Genomic DNA, 21,641 nt, shown 5'->3' with positions numbered 1-21,641 from the left:
TATATATATATATATATATATATATATATATATATATATATATATATATATATATATATATAAAACACACATACAGTATATATTTATGTTCATGCCAGAGACAAATTCAGTTTTGGGAAATTTTTTGTAAAGTTACAATTTTAAACATCTAAGAAACTTATATTAAAAAATACTACCACTAATACAACCCAAATTATATCAAAAGGACTGAATACTGTAATAGGCTATGCTAAAGTGCGCTCCCTCTTAAAAAAAGGAAAAGAAAAAATCATAAATAATTTTAAATTCAATTGGGTGTTGAGCATCTTATTTATCTTATTTTTCTCTTTGTTTTTTCCTCTCGACCCACTGCTTCCAACTTGAAACTTTTGGTGAGTATAAGAAAAAGGATGTGCCTACCTATGGAAGAAAAAACTTTTTGTTTCCTCATGCACCTCTTTATCCCATAAGAAGCATGGTTATGTTGGTAGACGTGATGTGGTGGTTGACGGAGGCTTTACTTGTGCTCTCTCCACTTGTGCTTTCTTACGACTAACAAACTGACTCTGTACTACTGCAAGTAAAGTTCTGAAGACATTCACCAGGTCATTTTCTTGCATTATACAAAATGCTTAGAGCTGCTGCTAATAGATTTTTTGATAAATTGTTAGGTTATTAACACATGGGAAAGATAATTTGGAAAAACCAGATAGCTAAGCATGCTGCTTCAGCTTTAATTGTAGAATGCTGGTTCTTGACCCATCTTGTATGTCAAAATTTTGTACATGGAGCAATGTGCTAAACTTATACTGACATTGTAACTTCTGGTTAATTTTAGATGTCTGTTGGGTAAAGTATTTGAAATAGAACACAAAACATATGGCCATTTGATTGATACTTATATACAGTACAGTGATATCCTCATTAGCCGGAACATTTGGGGCAGAGCACTTCCGGAAATTAGAGATTTTCGGGTAACGAGACGACTCTTTCAAACCCGGAAAAATTACCCCATCCCTGGAATTTTTTCGGGTACTGGCAAAAGTTTCTCAGAATTTTCCTGAAATTGTGCATTATTTCATCCTTGGAATTTGCTCCCAGCCCTGGGAAAAAAATTGGAGTTTTTTTTTTTTTTCCCAGAAAATGCGCTTGATTTTCAACCTCAGAAAATCTTTCTCAACCCGAGAATTGAGAGAAATTTTCCGGAAAATTTTCGAGCAAATTTCAATTCCTCCTCTTGGTGATTTCCAGTCCTTGCCGATTTCCGGCCAAGAGGCAGTCTGGCTAACGGAGATATTACTTACCTGTATATTGAAAATTATATCCATATCATATAATGATTCTCATTTTCTTGGAAATTTACACAGTAATCTTGAATTTATATACTGTATTGTAAAATTTAACATGTGACCAGTACAGGTATTAGAAAACACTGATCACCGACCAGTTTTCATCGGACTGTCTGAGTTACCATTATCTGTTCCGCCAATACTTATCTCATAATGATGAAATTTTATTACAAGTGATATAACGTTAATAATAATATAATGGACATCTGTTGTACTCGCACTTAAAGAACCAACCAACAATGCAAATTGCTTTTTTTATGTTCAGTTTCAATATTTCCCTGAGTAGTTTAGGGTGGTATGTGTAGTAGTAGATGGGCTTCTTCATTATATAATAATAGCCAACTCATAATTGGGTATGATTGCTGGAGTAGTTTATGACATTTATAAGACTAAACATAATGTCAATGGAATTTAAAGTCATACTTCATTATAGAAACAATCATGATACAAAATTCTCTCTTGTTCACATATTTTAGTAACTTTTACGTAAAAGTTTTTTGTGCCAATTTGTACGACTTATTTATAACTCAACCTCATTAGATGGAGATTTTCTTTCTCTCTCTATGATGAAGTTGTTGTCAGGCCGTGAATACATTAATACTGCAGGGAATAAGATTAGATTCAGTGTGTCACATGAGTTAAAGGGTCTCTCTCTAGGAAGACATTAGCTCCATTATATCATGTGAAATGCAGAATCTTAGTCAACCCTCCTGCAAATGCAAACAATATTTTGACATTTGGTTAGTACAGTACAGTACATGTTGTTGTCTGGTATGCTAAATGTTGTTTGCACTTTGAGTAGTTTAATGTATATTTTTCTTTTCTTATTACTCCTGCAGCTGTTGTTAACCTAATAACAGTACTGATATCTAAGAGGTCTTTGTTGAAAGACTGCAAATTATGCTGAATACATTGTTGATTTTATGGAGTGCTTTTATAGTGAACAGCAAGGATGAACTACAGTACTCTGCTTAAGGGCTATATTTAGAAGTTTCTCTTTTGTCTCCACTGATGGACCCTCTTTATTTGTGGCTTAATTTCACATTTTAAGTGATTTTCTTAGTGATACAAGGTTCGTTATCAGTAATGTTATTCTTGATATTGGTACAGTACAGTATATATAGGTTAGCCTACATCCTCTGATACAGTATATATATATATATATATAAAATAACTGTGTCTAACTGTATATTAGCTGCTTTTAAAGTGTTTAAATGTTTATACCTAAACATTTAAACACAGTTAGATTTTTACTTGCTTGTCTGTCTTTCATTTATGGTAATACGATCAGTCATTATGAGCCTAAAGTGTTAGTTCCCCACGGCAGGTTAAATATTGTAGTGCAGTTTATGTTAAAATAGAAAATACTATATATATGGACGTTTGGTTTATTTAGTAAAGACAAATGATGATTTTGATCGCCTTTGGCACCAATTTACCTGTTTTGGAATACTGTATATATATATATATATATATATATATATATATATATATATATATATATATATATATATATATATATATATATATATATATATATATATATATATATATATATATATATATATATATATGCACACACATACACACACACAGTCCCCGGGTTATGTTCGAGTTCTGTTCCTACGGGTGTTCTTAAGTTGAAAGTATACTTAAGTAGAACCGCATCCCCTATGTGCATACTGTACTTACAAAACAATGTTTAAAATCTTACTATATCATAGCCTAAGTCCTCATATACATCTAAAATCACTTAATTTAAGAGAAAAGAAGAGATAGAATTATAAAATGCAGTAAATGAAAGTGAGAAATAAGTCATCAGGTAAATAAAATAATATAAATTAAAAGTTTAACTATTACATTGAAACCTGGGGCTGGCTTCTTGCTTTTTCATAAATCAAGGCTAGGCTTACTGGCATATACCATTGATTTTGATCTTCCACCCATATCACTAACAATGTTTCCCTTTCAATTATTAATTCACTTCTTTGTATTTGTTATCACAGTTGACTATATTGGTGTTGATCCTTTTACATGTTCAAGAATTTTGTCTTGGTCTTTCAAAATTGTTCCATTCATTGACCAACTGAAGTTCAGTGCTCTACCAATGACTGACAGCGTTTCACCTTTTTCAGAACATTTAATTACATAATATTTCACTTCCATTGTAATTGTTTTCCTTTTCTTGGATGCACTACTATCACTTGCATCAGGTTTGTGTTTGGGGGCCATGATGAGGGCAGAAAAATAGAGCTAATAAGCAATAAAAAAACGAAAAACAAAAGCCACTTTGCACTTAATCACACATGCTGCTGAGACGAGTGTAAGGCATAAGGCGTACTGATGCTACCACAAGGCGCCTGGCTGGGTGACACTCCCACAAGGCACCTGGCTGGATGACGCTCTCACAAGGCGCCTGGCTGGATGACGCTTCCACAAGGCGCCTGGCTGGGTGACGCTCCACTCTTCATTCGCCGCTCTGCCCCGCAGTTCCGCCAAACAAACAAGTTCTCATACATTACTAAGAACGGTTGTACCTACGTCAGATTCTTAAAATAATGTACTTTATGGGGACCGCGTTCATATCAGTGGATGTTCTTTAGTTGGACATACGTAACCTGGGGACCTCCTGTGTATATACAGTATATATATATATATATATATATATATATATATATATATATATATATATATATATATATATATATATATATATATATATATATATATATATATATATATATATATATATATATATATACTGTATAGGATTATATTTGTACTACCCAACTGTAAATGAGTATACTCCCAGTGATGTACTGCATAGGTCAGATGCTGAATCTTAAATGATTTGAAATATTTTTCCTCCATTGAAACTCATTGAAACTGGAGTCATACAAATGTCATTAGCCTTGACCTTACAACTGAGGTTATCACTCATGTATATCTCCTGGGTGTTGCTCAACATTAGTCTCTTCTTGAAAACTCAACAGCATCTGAAGACAGAGATTTATTGTACAGTACAATCGTCTTCCCCAAAGATTAAATTTGGAGTATTTATGTGTTTTTTTGTTTTTTTGTTTTTTAATTAATCAATATTACCGGGTATGTTTTCATCAGTGAAAAGTGCCCTCCTCTACCCCAAAATAAATTTGTAGGCATCTTACAGCTTCCTATCATGAAATTACCTTATCATATACAGTACAGTTTATATACTGTATATTGTTTTAGCAATTCAATATTGTATTTCACCAGAAAATCCATCATTCACTTCATAACATGAACTGAAAACAATTTACTATGACCCAAAATATTTGCACTTATCTCTCATGTTGACCATATTGTATTTCTCCTCCCATACCATACTAAGTTACTACAGTACAGTACAGGAGCTCATATTATGATCTTCATTGATTAAAGTAGTTCACCATGTTTTGCCCTCTCTCTCTCTCTCTCTAACCATAAAATGACTAAATATAAAGTACATTACCCGCTGTGCTCTTCCAGTTTCATTGTTTTTTGTTTTTTCCCAGTAACCTACGGCTCACAATACCTGATCAGTTTACACTCAAGGTCTTCATAGTTTTTCTTACAATACTTTCATGTGTTTCTTCAGCTTTTAATGCGCACGGACCAGGAGCTTGTAGACAAGCAAGTCATCCACAGCCATGTTGTGCCCAAGAAGGTCCTCTTCACACGTACTGTGGCAAATTCACTTGAGCAGTTCGAGAGTTATGCCTTCACAGACAACCTGAAGGTGTTTATCTCAATGGAGAATGTGTCCAACTCTGACAGTGAGGGAATGACTTGTGAGTATTTCTTCTTGTGTGAAGCTTAAAATTTGGTTCTTGTAATACTACATATATACTGATTGTTAATGTTAAATTTTCAGTCTTAAGGTAAACTGGCCTAGTTTGCCCAGCTGCAAATTGGAACCTGACTTTACAGTTGGGGAAGTGAGGCTGTTGAGTGCAGTGCCAGCCATGCTGCTTCCCTAAAGAGCAGTCAGGCCAATGGGATTCACATTCACTGTTTTATTAGACTGCCTCCTTAGTACTGCACAGTATACAATGTGTTGTATCTGCACTGCTCTATGGGCCTCACTATTAATGTTGATTCCTGTTACAATCTAGTCTTAAGTCTTACTTGATACCTCCATTATTTTTTAACCTACTGTGCTACCTTTTTATGACGAACAACAGGAGGTGGGACCATGCATGTGTGGGGAGGAGGGTAACCTAGTTGGGTGATAAACTGTGCAAGTTGTTGAATATTTTCTCTTATTAAGTGGTTATTATAAGCTCTACAGACAGTGATAGTGTGAGAGAAGCCTGTGGGTGTGTTAGTATAATCCATAGTATAATCCTTTGCCATAGAAGAAGACAGTGGCTAAGAAGAAATTTGGGTGAATCTTATGGGAGTGTGTGGTCTAAGAGACTTTTGGCTGCAAGAAAGATTGGGCTACCTAATAAGAGTGGGGCCAGCACCTCATACATGGAGAGGATGATATGAAAAAATATTTGAAAATTTCTGGCAAATTGGTGATTATAATGAACAAAATGCATACATTGACAACATTGTAAAGTCTGTGACTGTCAAGTTCACATATTAAGGTTAGGCCATCAAGAAATTTACTTATGATCACATAGTCCGTGTACATAAATCTTACATAAAATACTTTGATATTCGATTGGAATTAACTTGACAGATAAAAACAACTTATCTTTAGCCTTTTCAAGTAATAATAATTCAGTAGTCTCGACCATCACTGGAAGTAAAAACATTAACATTGGTTCCAGCACTAAGCTGCTCTTTACCACACATAGGGTCATATTACTTGAGAGCTGCCCGCGGACTACCAGTAGCTTGTTAGTAAGGTTGTTCCCTTAGGTTGTGTTCTAGAGGCATGTAAATATCAAATCTGAAGGTCAACCTTTTATAGTACTCAAGGTCTGTTTTTATAATAAATTAGGTTTGGTCCCTTTCTGAAAAATTAAGGATAGTGTGGATACAGTATACTGTATAATAAGCCTTTGGTAAAAGTGATGTAGGTCATGAAGGAGTGTGGTGATGATACAGCTCATTATATCTTCTGGCTATATTTGGAGGACCTTCTAAGGCACCAGTTATACCTGGAAAGAGAAGATGCTATCTGCTCTCTTGAGTGTTTTGTATCTTCTAAACTCATTATACTGTACAGTACTGTATTGAGTCTGCTGTTCAAACATAAACATTATGGTCATCACATCTTAATACTGTACAGTAGTTTACTCTCCCTCAACTGTCTTCCTCTGTACAGTACTATTGTAAATCTTTACAGACTAATAACCATCCCACATTCCAAACATCTATATAGACATTTATCAGTGCTGTCTTATCATCCAATATTCTTGGAGAAACTGTTATGGATAAAAGTTGCTGAGACTTATATAACCTGATAATAATGTCAGTCAGTCCCTCAGGTGTGAGGGCCAGCAGGCACGACCCACCACTTCAAGCAGTGTGTACTTTACTAATACTTTCAGATTTTTTTTTAAGCCTATTTTAATCTTATTCATTTGTTCCAGTCTCTGCCTTTCCCTGACATTCTTTTTCTCTGTCTTACCCATTAATATCTACAATTAATCCCTAATATCTAACTGTAGGTATAGTATGAAGCTTGATTACTTCATTAATCTATCTCTTTAGTTTTCTCTCACTGTTCCTGCCATTCATAGTACTGTACAGCATTTCTTCATTTGTTTTCTATAGGTATAGAATATTATCAGTCTTCTGCAGTGCCACATTTGGAAAGACTCTTGTCTTCAAGTATCTGTGTTTTTGACATGTACAGTACAGTACAGTACAGTACAATTCAGTACAGTACAGTACAGTACAGTACAGTACTGTACAGTACAGTACAGTACAGTACAGTACAGTACAGTACAGTACAATTCAGTACAGTGCAGTATAGTACAGTACAATTCAGTACGGTACAGTACAGTGCAGTACAGTACAGTACAGTACAGTACAGTACAATTCAGTACAGTACAGTGCAGTACAGTACAGTACAGTACAGTACAGTACAGTACAGTACAGTACAGTACAGTACAGTACAGCACAGTGCAGTGCAGTGCAGTGCAGTGCAGTGCAGTACAGTACAGTACAGTACAGTACAGTACAGTACAGTACAGTACAGTACAGTACAGTACAGTACAGTACAGTACAGTACATTACAGTACAGTACAGTACAGTACAGTACAGTACAGTACAGTGCAGTGCAGTGCAGTGCAGTGCAGTGCAGTGCAGTACAGTGCAGTGCAGCGCAGTACAGTACAGTACAGTACAGTACAGTACAGTACAGCTTTATAATGCCTCTTCACTGTCTGTAATAAGAGGTGTAATATCTGCATACTGTGTGTTTGATATTATTTATTTATTTGTCACAATTCTCAGGAAAGATTTTGAATAAATAACATATAATGCTGGACTATACTGTACAGTATACTGTTTGTTTAATACTGTTATAACTTATCTTGTTAAGCAACATGTTGCCATCAGTGTGGAAATAGTAACTGATCTTGTGTCCACAGATTATGTCAAAAGTAATACAGTGGCCAGTGACATCTCACACTACAAGGGAACAGTTCTGGCAAGGATTGTGAAAGGAAACATTCCAGTTAAAAATGGCGTCGTCCATCTCATTGATAGACCCCTAATGGTTGTAGCTTCAAGCATCATATCTTACTTGCAGGTACAGTACTGTGCACTTGTGTTTTGCTGCTACTGTGATACATCATTAAGGAACTATAAGTACATAATGTTAATACTGTATATAAAAATTCAAGATTATACTAGTAAGGTTCTATCATACTACCATTTTAATTGTAGATGCATTAGTATAAGATGGACCATACTAGCCTCTCAATATGTGAAGCTGTAGAGTAACATTGAAACATTTGGTCAAGATTTTATAGTCTTTATTAGTGTGGTGAGTGACATTAAAGGCAAACTCTTATTACACGCAAGGAATATGTTAGGTATTGATATATGTACAGTTGCCTCCACATGATCATACCATGGCTTAGGTGTGTGTGTGTGGGGGTGGGGGGGGGGAACACATTTACAAGATGTGGCATTGCAGCACCATAATCATGGACGTGAAACCATGGATTGTCCTGTTTGCCGGTTCCTCGTAGTTCAATCATAATCACTCGGTTGTGTTTACGGCATAACATGTATTACAGGGTTTGTTTATCTGTTTACCTCCTTTATTGTTTACCTGTTATCACAAACAGGGTAATTTCACTGTTTTATGCCCAGTTCATTAGCCCTGTCTATGGCACTGTGTTGCTACATCTTACACCCTAGCCCTCACACACTCCCAGGCTGTGGTACATTCATGTGGAGGCAACTGTGCAGTAAAGTATGTTGACAGCCACTTTTGTAATATCATCCTAAGGCTAAAAATTTACTTAGATGTCATATTTCAGACTTATGAAGTGAGCAAATACATGTGGATAAGAGCTGATTATTACTGAAAGTAAATTTTGAATATTTCTTATACCAGGAGAGCGAGGGTCAGCTGAGCAAGTTTTATAATTTGATACGTGAGCACTACCCAGACCTGACTGACCTCCTGGTGGTGGAGAAAGATCTCACTCTCTTTGCTCCCTCCAATGAAGCCTTTAAGAAGGTCAATGCAGAGCGACTTGAACAGGTGAGTTGTTATCCTTTTAAATAAAAAATATTTATCTAACATTGACTTTAATGTCTCATATATGAGTATTGGTCAATAAGTAAACTCTTAAACTCTTCAGTATTAATTCTGACATTTTTTTCAGTTCTTTATAACTGTAGCTTTAGAGCAAACATTTTACAGAGGCCAACTTATTTTGTCCAATACTGTATAGTAATGTAATATCTTCAGAGTTGTCGTGGTCACATCAAGTAAAACTTAATTCACGAGTCCCCATTATAGATTTAGAGCCAATTTATTATCTGGGCCAGTCAGTGATTCAAGGTATTTGAGAAACGTTTTGACCTAACTGTACCATGTAATTTACCAACAAGAGATTTATGACAATTTAACTTTTAACATATCAAAAAGTATCCTTCCCAGTCAGTGATGTGAACCACTTAAGGTTACAGTAAGTCATACTTACCTAGCAGGGTAGAGCCAGCAAAAATGGTGTCGAAACCTAATGACTTTTGTCTATTTCAACATGACAGTGACTCCACATTATGGAAATAATTTGTCTTGTGAGTAATTGAAAGATGAATAGGCCAATTGAGGTCAAACTTACAGGATAGCTTTCAAGGTTATTCCAACACTGTTTTGACCAAACTCCATCATAAAACATAGTTGTCTGGCTGTATGCACATCAGTGATGTAGTCAAGACCACTAAGATGGAGACTGGGGCCTACATCAGTGATGCATTATTAGGTTTAGTTAGACATGTGTTTGTTTATCTGTTATTGACAGAACTTCACATTTTATATGACATTATGGTTACTTCATGTGTGTTCATGGAGACTGAACTAATATTTGTGTACCAGATGGGTCATTATGGTATACAGTATCAATTAATTAGACTTTATAATTTATATCTATTAATTAGAAAGCTTAGATAAATCATGCAGCAGTTGATAATGCTCTACCCTAGTGTTGCTACTAGGTCATGCAGGGTTAAACAGTACAGTATAGTAGCTCATGGTGTGTCAGTGTTCAGTATGTGTAATGCTTTTAATAAATTCATCCCAGTCATCAGGGAGGAGCCTTTTAGGTGTTTTATGAATTTTTTTTGTCTAATTTTTTAGGTGATACTTAATTCTGATAAGCTGGAAAAACTGCTAAAGCTGCACATCATAAAACGTCGTCTCACCACAGATGAGATTGTGGAAAAAAGCTCTAGGGAGGTAAGGTGTTTGATGCTCACATACTCATTATGTTTCTCTAAACCTTCTGACCTTGTACTGCTTATTGGAAATATCCACAGTGTTCATGAGTCAAGTCTTTATATATAGATATGGAATATTTGAGAAAGTAATGACTTGAGAGAATTAAGATTACCCAGAGTGCTTGCCATGTGAGAGATGACTATGGTGGTGATATAAACTGTTGCTTTAAAACAAAAAGAATGCATGTGACATCATTTGTGAATTTGAAAATTTTAAGATTGCTGTGAAAAATTTATGGTATTGGAGAATGAAGTTTACAAATGATGTGTTTCTCAGGAGATAGAGGAGCATATGTGTTTAGTTAGAGTGCTGGTTAAGGTTATTGTCTGTAACCAGAGTCAATTAGTAGGTTTAAGTTAAGTGATGACAGGCAGAGGTAGAGGAGAATCACTGTGGGGTAAGGAGAGTGAAGAGCTTGAGCTGTAGAGTGGAGAACCAAAAGAAGCAAATTTCCTGACCATAGTTTGAGTGTATGAGTGAAGTGAATAGATTTGGGGATGACAATTGTGTGATCTCTGCCTGTGCTTTTTATTTGGGTAGAAAAGGTGATGTCATAAAGAGATTAGCAGAGTCCAACTTATAATAATATGAATGTCTAGAGTATTAGTATATGTGTCTTACATATATGGGTTATATATACTTACTGGTAAATAGAGATCGTTATAGTATACAGTTTTAGTCAGTTACTTCACCTAATAGGGTCTATAATATGTCTCACTACAGCAAAAATAATTAAAAATATAATATTATGAATCATATAGGGTTACATATTAGATGGCTACAGTATGTGTTTTTTAATATGTATCAGATGTTAAAAATATTCTTGTTCTAATGGCAGTAGAGGTGAAAGGAAAGCTTATGTTGTAACTCACTAGATTACAAGTTGAAATACAGTACAGCACTAGATTGCTAAGCTCTTTATTACCTTGTAAGGTTTTATTGACAGAAGGGCCATTCTGTAATAAAACTGGCATGCTTTAGTGACAGAAAGCAATAATCTTATTGGTGTAGTATTTATTTGCCCAAATTATTTAATCTCAGTGTAACATAAGCCTTTTTTATACTGAAGAAAGAGGCTCTTTTTGTATTCAGTGATACTGTATACAGAAGCTATCAACAGTATCATACAGCAGTTTTTGAAGTTTACTTTTTTCATGTACTCCCTTTTAACTTTATCCAAGCATAGATTACATGTTACCAAATTATGCAAGAGCATCCATGGATTTTGTCACAGATAAAATAACCACTGGATCTGATGAAATTTACAGTATGCAATTTACTAAACATGATCACTTGCACGCTTGCCTGCTTGGATCACAGATGTTGATGAGCATGGACATTATGCTCCTGTCTGTTTCTATATTATTACCCATAATTTTATTTGTCCATTTTTGTTAAACACTTAAAAATTTTGAAAGTTGAAGAAGTTGACTGGTTAGCTGCATCCATTCATACAACAAGTTCCTTATGTGAGTGAGTTAGTGGTGTTACCTTGGGACACATTTACACTTCCAAGTAGTCTACCACACATTTGTTCTTTTATTCTGACATGTTTATCCTTTATTGGTTTCCTCCACTACTGTTTTTCCCTCACTCATTTATTGTTTCACTTATTTCAACTTTTCTTTAACATTTCATTTTTTTTCACCTATACTTGTCCTCTTGTAGAGACACTTTCTGTAATGACCTGAAGAGAGTGACTTTCAGTACTTCTTTTACTTTACTTTTTACTGTCATTGTCTTGGGCAGCTGGTCACTTAGATCAAACAACAATGACCCCAAATGTATAAATAATTATTTAAAGAATATTATTGGCCAAAGGAAGGCTACAGGTAGGAGAATAAATCGTGGTGAAGTTTATCTCCGAGATTATTATAAGGTACAGTATTGGCCGGTAGGGCTAAGACCGAGATAAGAAAAGCAAAGAGGAATAATGAACTGAAGGTAGCAAGGGAGGTGAAGTTAAACCCCAAGGGATTCTATCAAATGTATCAAACTAAACACGAGAAAAGATTGGACCAATACAGTCGGATACCGGCGAGCTAACTGATAACGACGGAGAAATGAGCAATTATCTGAATAAATATTTTTCAACAGTTTTACCACCGAAAATTTAAACATGATACCCGAGGCACCGACTCTATACAGAGATAGTGAAGAAAATAAATTAAGCGAAATAGTAGTGACTAGTAACGATGATAGTAAGCAAATAGACAAGTTAAAGCCTAACAAGTCACCAGGTTCCGATGAGATATTTGCCAGAGTATCAGTCGACCCTCGTTAATTCGAACCCCTTTAATCCGGATTTCGAATGATTCGGACGAAATCCGAACTAAGCGAGGGACTGTCGGTATCAAATTTCTGGTTCTGGGATTGTCCAATAGATGGCGCGCGCATGCCAAACCGCCAGTCCTTGTTGACTTAGCGCCATATTCGAGTATCAGTGTTGTGTTGCCCTGCAATTTTCGTTGATATGTCAGTGATTAGGCATTTTTCAGCCTTGTATTTTACATCATTTCTTCAAGGGGGAGTAATATGCCAAAGAGGAAGTATGTGACCCTTTCTGTGAATCAGAAACTGGAACTTATAAGGAAGTTAGAGGCTGGTGCTTCGGTGGCTAGAGTTTGTGACGAGTACGGTGTTAAAAAGCAAACAGTTTCGGACATATGCAAGGCTAAGGACAAACTCACTGCATTTTCTTTGAAATATAATGCAATATTAACCCCTAAATCGGTTAATTCGGACAATCGGCTAAAACGGACACCCTTCCCCCCCTATTAGTCCGAATTAACGAGGGTCGACTGTATTAAATGAATGTAAGGAAGAGCTTAGTATGCTCTTAGCATATCTGTTTAACATGTCCTTAAAAACGGGTGTAGTACCAGAATCCTGGAGGATAGCGAATGCAATACCAATTTGCAAGAAGGGAGATAGATCACTATCCTCTAACTACCGCCCAATCAGTTTAACATCAATTGTAGGCAAATTACTGGAAGCAATAATTTCAAACTATTCGAAATCACCTGGAGAAGCACAAATTGATTAATGATTCCCAACATGGCTTCACAAGCAGACATTTATGTCTAACTAATCTATTAACATTCTTTTCAGCTGTTTTCGAATCGGTGGACAATGTGGTATATCTTGACTTTAGCAAAGCCTTTGACAGAGTCCCCCACGAAAGACTAATAAGAAAAGTGGATGCTCATGACATTGGAGGAGATATTCTAAAATGGATTAGGGCGTGGTTACAGGACAGGAAACAGCGAGTGAGCATTAACGGCACTAAATCCGATTGGATTAACGTCACTAGTGGAGTTCCCCAAGGCCCAGTACTTGGACCATTATTGTTTGTTATATATATAAACGACATGGATATTTACATAAGTAAATTTTGCTGATGACACTAAAATAGGGTGAGTAATTAAATCTGATGAGGACCCTGCAAAACTACAGGAAGATAAAAAAAAAAATTTTGAATGGTCTGAAAAATTGCAGATGAAATTCAATGTGGGCAAATGTAAAGTACTTAGTCTAGGAGATGTAAACAGAGAAACCAAATACCAGATGAACAGCGACGTTATAGAGAAATCCGACTGTGAGAAAGATTTCGGAGTAATGATAAGTAGGAATCTTAAGCCAAGTAAACTGTGTATTTGCTCGAAACAAGGCTTATATAGTACTTGGGTTCATGCAAAGGCGTGTTAGTTACAAGACTAGCGAGGTCATCCTAATACTGTATCTTGCGCTTGTGAGACCTCACTTGGATTACGCAGTTCAGTTCTGGTCACTATACTACAGAATGGATATAGAATACCTAGAAAGAATTCAAAGGAGAATGACAAGACTAAACCCAGGCATTAGGAACCTTGAGTACAGAGACAGGTTAAAGCATCTTAATTTGCACTCCCTCAAGAGACGTAGAGTGAGGGACGATATGATAGAGGTGTATAAGTGGAAGTCAGGGCTAAACAAAGGGGACATTACAGTGGTCCCTCAGTTAACTTTTACTTTTATCCTCTTCGCCACTGATCGACTTGTTAGCCGCTTGGGCGATCGGTCACGTCTCTGATTGCTTTTCCTTTTCGTTCCATAGAGTCGTTCGTTAACTGAATCTGTTATTTCAATGGGATATTGGGTAATTGGTTCCAACTCACAGAAAAAGTACATACAAATTACTGTATACCAGTAATAGAAGTAACAAAACATTAAATATAAACTGTACAGTATACTGTACAATAATAAATAAAAAACAATAGCATACTGTATTTTAACTTACTTTGAGGTGTGTATGTTGTATTCCCGGCAACTTTGTTTACATATCAAACAGCTGATTGTAGAGGCAGTCGATGATGACATGCCATATTCTTTACAGAGTGCATTGGTTCTAATGCCTTCTTCGTGTTTCATAATAATTTCTGCACTGTATCTTATCAATATGTGAACTAAATTTCAGAATGACCAATAATTTTAATGTAAAAATGCAAAAATATTCAAGAGCCAAACAAACTGATTGTTCACTCCACTGTAAACAAAGTTAAACTGTGAAGCGTTGTCGAGTGATTCAATCAGCTGATGGGCGCACAAAGACTGTTCCCTGTACTGTACATTTTATCAATATGTTAACTAAATTTCAGAATGACTAATAATTTTAATATAAAAAATGCAGAAATATTCAAGAGACCAACTTTCTTGATATTTATTCCACTGGAAACTAAATAAACATAGAACTGATTACTGTATTGGTGGACTGGCTGATCAGCTGATGCGCACAACAAAACGTGTTTGTCGTAAGGATTTCGTTAATCGAAGTTTTGTTCGTTAATCGAACTGAAAATCCTTATGGGAGCTAATTCGTTAACCGAAATTTCGTTAACCGAACCGTTCGTTAACCGAGGGACCACTGTACAAAGACACTCAAACTATCCAAACCAGGAGCGAACTCCTAACAATGGTTTTAAATTAGACAAATTTAGATTTAGGCACGAAATAGGTAAACACTGGTTTGGAAATAGAGTAGTGGATGAGTGGAACAAGTTACCAAATATCATCATTAACTCGAATATGCTGGATAGCTTCAAACATAGGTTGGGTGGATATATGAGCGATAGGGGTTGGGTGTAAATGGGACTGCCCGGTATGGGCTTATAGGCCCGCTGCAGTTTCCTCCATTTTTATGTTCTTATGCACGGTTGGCAAGTACTGGGCATGTACTGACTCCAGAATGTATTTTCTCAATTTGTGGCTTCATCAACCTTGAGCTGAGACCCCATGTGGGGTGGGCAACCACCAGCTCCAGATATGGACACTTGACTGAGTAATGCCCTCTGAGATGTTAATAAATTTCAATTCGGTCACCCCTTACCCATCTATAGTATAAGTTAGGCAGTTGCAGGCATTCTAATCTCTGGTTGACTAGTGCTGGCACCAGTCTAGTGGTCCTCCTTTGGGGATTTTCAACCAACTAACAGTCTCTAGCACATCTCGGGGACCAGACAGCACTCCAAACAGGGAACCTCCTCACTCTTTATGATTGTTACAAGGGACAGACCATCTAGATATCTGAATGACTTTCTTATAAGACCTTCTAGTTTAGTTACTTGATTCACCTTCTTCTTACAATGGCCCGAGAACTTCAGTTCATTGTCAATATTCACACCCAGGTCCTTTTCAAATTTGGTCTCTCTTAATTCTGTTTCTTCCTCCTGGTGGGACATGTGATACACCTCCTTACTGTTGGTATGATCTAGGTGCATCCTCTTGCTCTTTGTGACATTGAATCTTAACAGCCATTTCTTCGACGACTCTTGAAGCTAACAGAGATTTTTCTGCAGCTCTTCACAGTCCATTTGGTTCTTAATTTCCCTGAATAAATTTGCATCGTCCCCAAGCATTATATGGAAGAGTGTATAGCTTATGGCATGTCATTTATGAAACAAACACCCATTTTTTTTATAAGCATTTCTTTCGTTTGTGGTGGAGTGTGGATTAGTGGATCCTATGTTATTGACCTGACCTGATGTTATGTAAGGTCACCCATTGTATGTAAGCCTCTCTCAGTCCCTGTAAATTCAGTTGCCTCTGAAGATGTCTTGAATAAAGATGAACTCTAAGGTGCTCCAGTGTAGTTAGTTGACCGAGATGTAGCAGTGAACAACACACACGGTGGCAGCAGGACACAGATTGAGTGGATGTTAACAAACTTGGCGCACCAAGCGATGTGTGGCGCATTTGGTGTAGAATTTAATGGACTCGTGCTTGATTTAGTTAAATACAGTATTTCCTAGATTTAATGAACTAATTCGAGCCGCCGCTTTACAGTATGTTAAATCAAAATTTCCTCTAAATCAAATTTTCCGTTATTTTTGCTCAATTTAGTAAACTAGTTCACTAAATCGAGCGAGATTTCTTGAAAATCTGCGCCGTTTGAAGCGTGTTTGTTTTTGTTTTTTCATCCGCTCAGTCTGTGTCCTTCCACCACCGTGTGTGTTGTTCACTGCTACCTCTCGGTCTACCTCTCAGTCAACTAACTACTGTGCTTAAGACATCGTGCCAAAAGTCTCCCAGAAGTCTCAGGAAGGAAGTGGTGTGGGGGAGAAAGTCAAAAGAGTGCGGCTATCAATTGGAAAAAGTTTGGAAATATGTAATAGAAAAGTTTTAAACAAACACTGAACCCCCTAGTTTTAGGCAAGCTATGAATAATGTTTCTATGTACATATCATGTGTCTGATGTGTCTCCGTAGATGTGAGCGTATTAACAGAATTAATCCCGATTCAGCAAACTAGTTCACTAAATCGAGTGTAAAAAACGGAAAAAAGGCCTTCCGCTAAATTGAGAGTGTACTGTAGTTTGGTAAATCGAGCAAACATAATGGAAAGCTTGATTTAGCGGAAGTTTAGATTTATCGAACAGGGGTGACTCGAATTAGTTGGTTAAATCGAGACAATACTGTACTGTTCCAGACACTTTTTACTTTCATCCTCATTAAGGTATAGCACAGCTCTACAGATCTTGCCACCTGATTGTTTTTTCTGTCACCTAGCTATCCTTGCTGCTGTACTACCAAGACCATCATACACTTCATTCTGTCATAATCCATTAACAGTCTTGGGCATGGGTAGGTGCTCTCCTGCGAGACACTCGGGGTCTGGCCTGTTACTCACCTCACTGCACTTGACTGCACCACACGAGAGATAATTGTATGTAATGAGTCATAGCAAGCTTGTTATTAGAGATAAAAAGGTGGGAATCGTTTCATTAGCATTGTAAATAAATTATCTGCAAACAGTTTTATATAAGTAATTACGATAAAATTATTATTTCGACAGTATATGTAAGTGCAAGTAGAATACAATTTTTTTTTTTACTCTTAATGAAAATGTTTATGCAGTACAAGATACTGTACTGTACATCACTTTATACCTTCTTTATTTCATGTGATTACAATATGAACCTTATTCCATTATAAAGTGTCTATATTTAGGACAAAATAGTTATAGAAGAAAAGTTGTGAAAAATTAATATTTTGCTTGGTGATAGAGGTGTACACCTAGGCCCGGTACACCCAGGCCCAGTACACCCAGGCCCAGAACATTTTGTTAATTTTTTCCCTCTAGGTACAAAAGATAATTGTACACATTGAGTCACAGCACTAGGACTGTTTGTTGAATGACCAGACAAACTTTTACTTATGGTAGGAGGGCCAGGGACACTGGGAGAGACACCACACTACCACCACGTGGTGCACTGTTTACATTTTACCGCCCCTCCACCATCGCCAGCAACATGAGGCATATGTCTAAACTCTCACAATACTGTTATGAATAAATTAAATCACTTTGACTCAGTAGAAATCAGCACAAGCTGCAAGAAAATGCATAGGAAATGTGGGTCAAGTTTGTGTCCAGTATCTTTTAAACACAAAAGGGAGGCTGGTGTGGTGACCTTAAAGTGCAGTCTACATAGTTGCCAGGTCGTGCTGACATTGCTTAATGTGCGTCTTGCATGTCTAGCATTCATACGCAAACGTAAAATTATTTATTCATTTTTTATTTCATACATAATAAATTGGCGTATGAAAACCCCAAGAGTGTTGATATGTCACGCCTCAGTTCCTCATCTACACACCTCTCTTCCCTGTACAGAACTGTATCTTCAATAACTTTCCTTTTCTTGTAGTACACACCATCTCAAACTTATTCTCATTTGTCTGCAATTATTAACATATTTCTAATCCCTTTGCTCAGCCACCTCTTTGTGTTGAGCTGCTATCGTCTTGGCTTGTCCATCCATCCATCTGCCGTCAGCTTCCACCTTGTGTTTGCTGGACAGTCTAAATTGTTTGATGTAACCTCACCATTTTATTTTGAATCGTCCTTGGGTAAATATTAAGAGCTCTAATAATTTTGATAATTTGGGGACAACAATTATTTGTGTGGAATATGGTTTTAAAAATAGCAATTCGGAAGGATTACTGAGGTGAGAAGATCAGGAGTACTTGTTGCCTCTAACCTGTCCCATTATCCTAGTAATATCATTATGGATATTTTTGTAAACAATCATGGTGACAGTGCCTTCAGCAAGTACTCCAAATTAAGCACTCAATTTACTGTTGCCTCTGAGACATGATCTACTATAAGGGTGTGTACAGTACAGTATAAGTTGATTCATGCCAATTGTAGCTTTGTGCCACAAGGGGTGTGAAGTGCAGTGCAGATGGAGGACTTGGTCACCCAGATCAACACTTAAAATTTAGGTTATCACAAATATACAGATAATTCACCACAAAGTCACCACATTGGAATAAATTTATTTTAATGCCTTTCACAGCATGTTAAGCAGTTTTGAACGTTTCAAAACTTACATGCATTGTATTATTATTTCAAGGAGATATTATTTGTGAATGCATTTGTTCCTCATGTGATGAAGATTTAATTGCTTAAGTTAGAGTCAGATGAATAAAATGAGTTGGAACTAAGAATAAGATTTTCTTCATCTGCATTCATGAATTGTTCCATTGAAAGGGTTTATTGAAATTCATTATAACTAAAACTGAAAATTTGCATCATTTAGTTATAGTGCAAATGCAGTACAGTACATGAGAGAAGCACGGCTTCATTTAAGATATTGCTTTATTGAATGAAGAGTAAAGTTAACACTGCAGATCATTACAATTATGCCCATGGCTTTCCATTGCAACCTGTATGCCATTCAGAAATGCAAACTGCTGCTGTTACAGTGTAGGAATTTTAGATATCACGGCTTAGCAAAATTACAAGTGCAGTAATATCTCCATTAGCCGGAATCCCTCAAACCCGGAACTCTTTGATAGCCGGAACTGAAATTTTTTCGTAAAGTCATTCTCAAAACCAGAATTTTCCAGAAAATTACGGCTTTGGAGAAGATTTTCCAAGGGGCACATTTTCTGGAAAATTCTGAGAAAATTTTCCCGATACCCGGAAAATTCAGGGGATAGGGGAGTTTTTTTCCAGGTTTGAGAGATGAAAATCGGGCGCATTTTCCGGTAAATTTCGGGGATGGGGGATATTTTTCCGGGTTCAAGAGATGCTGTAATGGGCAATTTCTGGAACTTCAGAGAACATTTTTCATTTATCCGGAAAATTCCGGGGATAAGGGATTTTTTTCCGGCTCTGAGAGAGTCGTCTCGTTACCCGGAAATCTCTCGTTCCCGGAAGTGCTCTACACCAATTATTCCGGCTAACGGGAATATCACTTACTGTACGTGTTAGGAGCAGTCATTGATTACTAACCCTTAATGTGATTGAAGGTACATAGGAAATTTTCCCTGTTGTGTACATGTATATTTGATTATGATACCATATACCCTGTACAGTATATTATATAATGTTGCTTTGCATGGCTTGATTGCAGTGTTGTAGCTCAGTGTTTGCTAAGCTAATATCCTCTGACGCATGTTCAGTGTTCTCCTAACCCTCCTCTGGTGCCTCCGTAGGTCTAGCAGTGTTGATCTGGCTTATATTGTTAATTGTTTATACTAAAGGAATGATGTATTAGTTTATCGTCTCTGAGACTTTCAGGAATATTTGACTTACCTCAGTGTCCGGTTCATCTTCATTAAGTGGTAAGAATCATTAATATTGAACTTGTGATGTTAAATGATAAACTCCACTCTCAGGTAGACCTTTTAATTCTATATTTACATTTTCATATAATAATTTAAACCCAATGATTTTGAAGGCTTTACTCTGAGAGAACTCTTACTTACATATTTGAGATGCTTAGTGGATACTGTATATGTGACTTACAGTACTGTATATGAAGGCAGAATAATATAAAAATCTGTCACTTCATGGCTGGTACAGTTGTGACCGATGTCTATAGAATTAACCTACGGCAGGGCTGGTCACATTTTCCAACAGAAAGAAAAGAAAAGTATGTTATAGATGTCTTGCTTACAGAGGATCCAAGTGATACTGACCAGTCTTCATGTTCTCCTCTTGATTATTGTTCTCACTTGGTAGAATTTTAGAAGCCACATAAGTTTTGCTCCTGACTTGATCCATGTATGAAAGGCTGTGTCACCTGCAATTTCTGAGAATGATAATGTAAAATATAACAAGTCTTAAATTTACATAATGTTAGACTTGTTCCAGTTACTTTCTTTAGCTTTCAACTTTTATAGCTCAGTGTTATCTATTAGCTGATGTGTATTAGGAGCTCCAGATCAGAAAGGAGGGAACTTTAGGCTAGAAAGTTAACCCCAAAAAATCATATTTATCACACACAGAATGGGGTGACCTTTATTAAGTGTTGTTAGTGTAGGTGTTCCTCACCGAGGATTAAGGTACTGTATCTCTGCTTGAGATGTGCCATTTACTGTAGTATATTTGATCAAGATAGATGGATGTAAACAACATAATGAATGACAAATGCCACTGTATTTTGTAGTTAAAATAACTAGTAATTTTCAAGGACTAATCCACTTTGTGGGCAGGAAATAATTTTTTAGGTACCAAATTATCATTACAGTACTCTTATTTTCAGTACAGTATTGAGATATTCTTCGGAGGCCCAGTATATTTATATTCATTACGTAATGGGTTTATATTTTCTCTGGTTGTGTAGTGTAAGAAAAACAAATAAACTATAATCACTTTACTATGTGAACCTGGTGGACGTCATGAATGTTTTACAAACATAAAACCAAGCCTTGAACTTACGATATATGTCAACAAAGGTGCACTGAAATTTGAAACCCAGTGCAGTATTTCTTGTCTCAAAATCTTACAATACAGTATACCTGTATATAAGTTACAGTAATTATATGCCATTGCTCTTTAATGTAAATCAATTGCTCCTTGTTGGTAATAGTAGTAGTACATACAGTACC

The 21,641-nt window shown here is 36.4% G+C and overlaps 1 protein-coding gene across 1 annotated transcript in view; it reads left to right on the top strand.

Annotated features, from left to right (window-relative positions):
* Positions 1-21,641, top strand: part of LOC121858947 (fasciclin-1-like) — a 109,546-nt gene that overhangs the window by 56,549 nt on the left and 31,356 nt on the right. Inside the window, exons 6-9 of the mRNA XM_042355602.1 lie at positions 4,945-5,137; positions 7,901-8,061; positions 8,878-9,027; positions 10,129-10,227. Of these exons, the coding sequence (XP_042211536.1) occupies positions 4,945-5,137; positions 7,901-8,061; positions 8,878-9,027; positions 10,129-10,227 (603 nt within the window). The remainder of the gene's footprint in view (positions 1-4,944; positions 5,138-7,900; positions 8,062-8,877; positions 9,028-10,128; positions 10,228-21,641) is intronic.

This window comes from Homarus americanus, unplaced genomic scaffold (assembly GCF_018991925.1).
Source record: "Homarus americanus isolate GMGI-L3 unplaced genomic scaffold, GMGI_Hamer_2.0 scaffold8226, whole genome shotgun sequence".
NCBI classification, from domain to species: domain Eukaryota; kingdom Metazoa; phylum Arthropoda; class Malacostraca; order Decapoda; family Nephropidae; genus Homarus; species Homarus americanus.
Note: the sequence above shows the minus strand (reverse complement) of the source record. Positions and strands in the feature narration are given on the sequence as shown.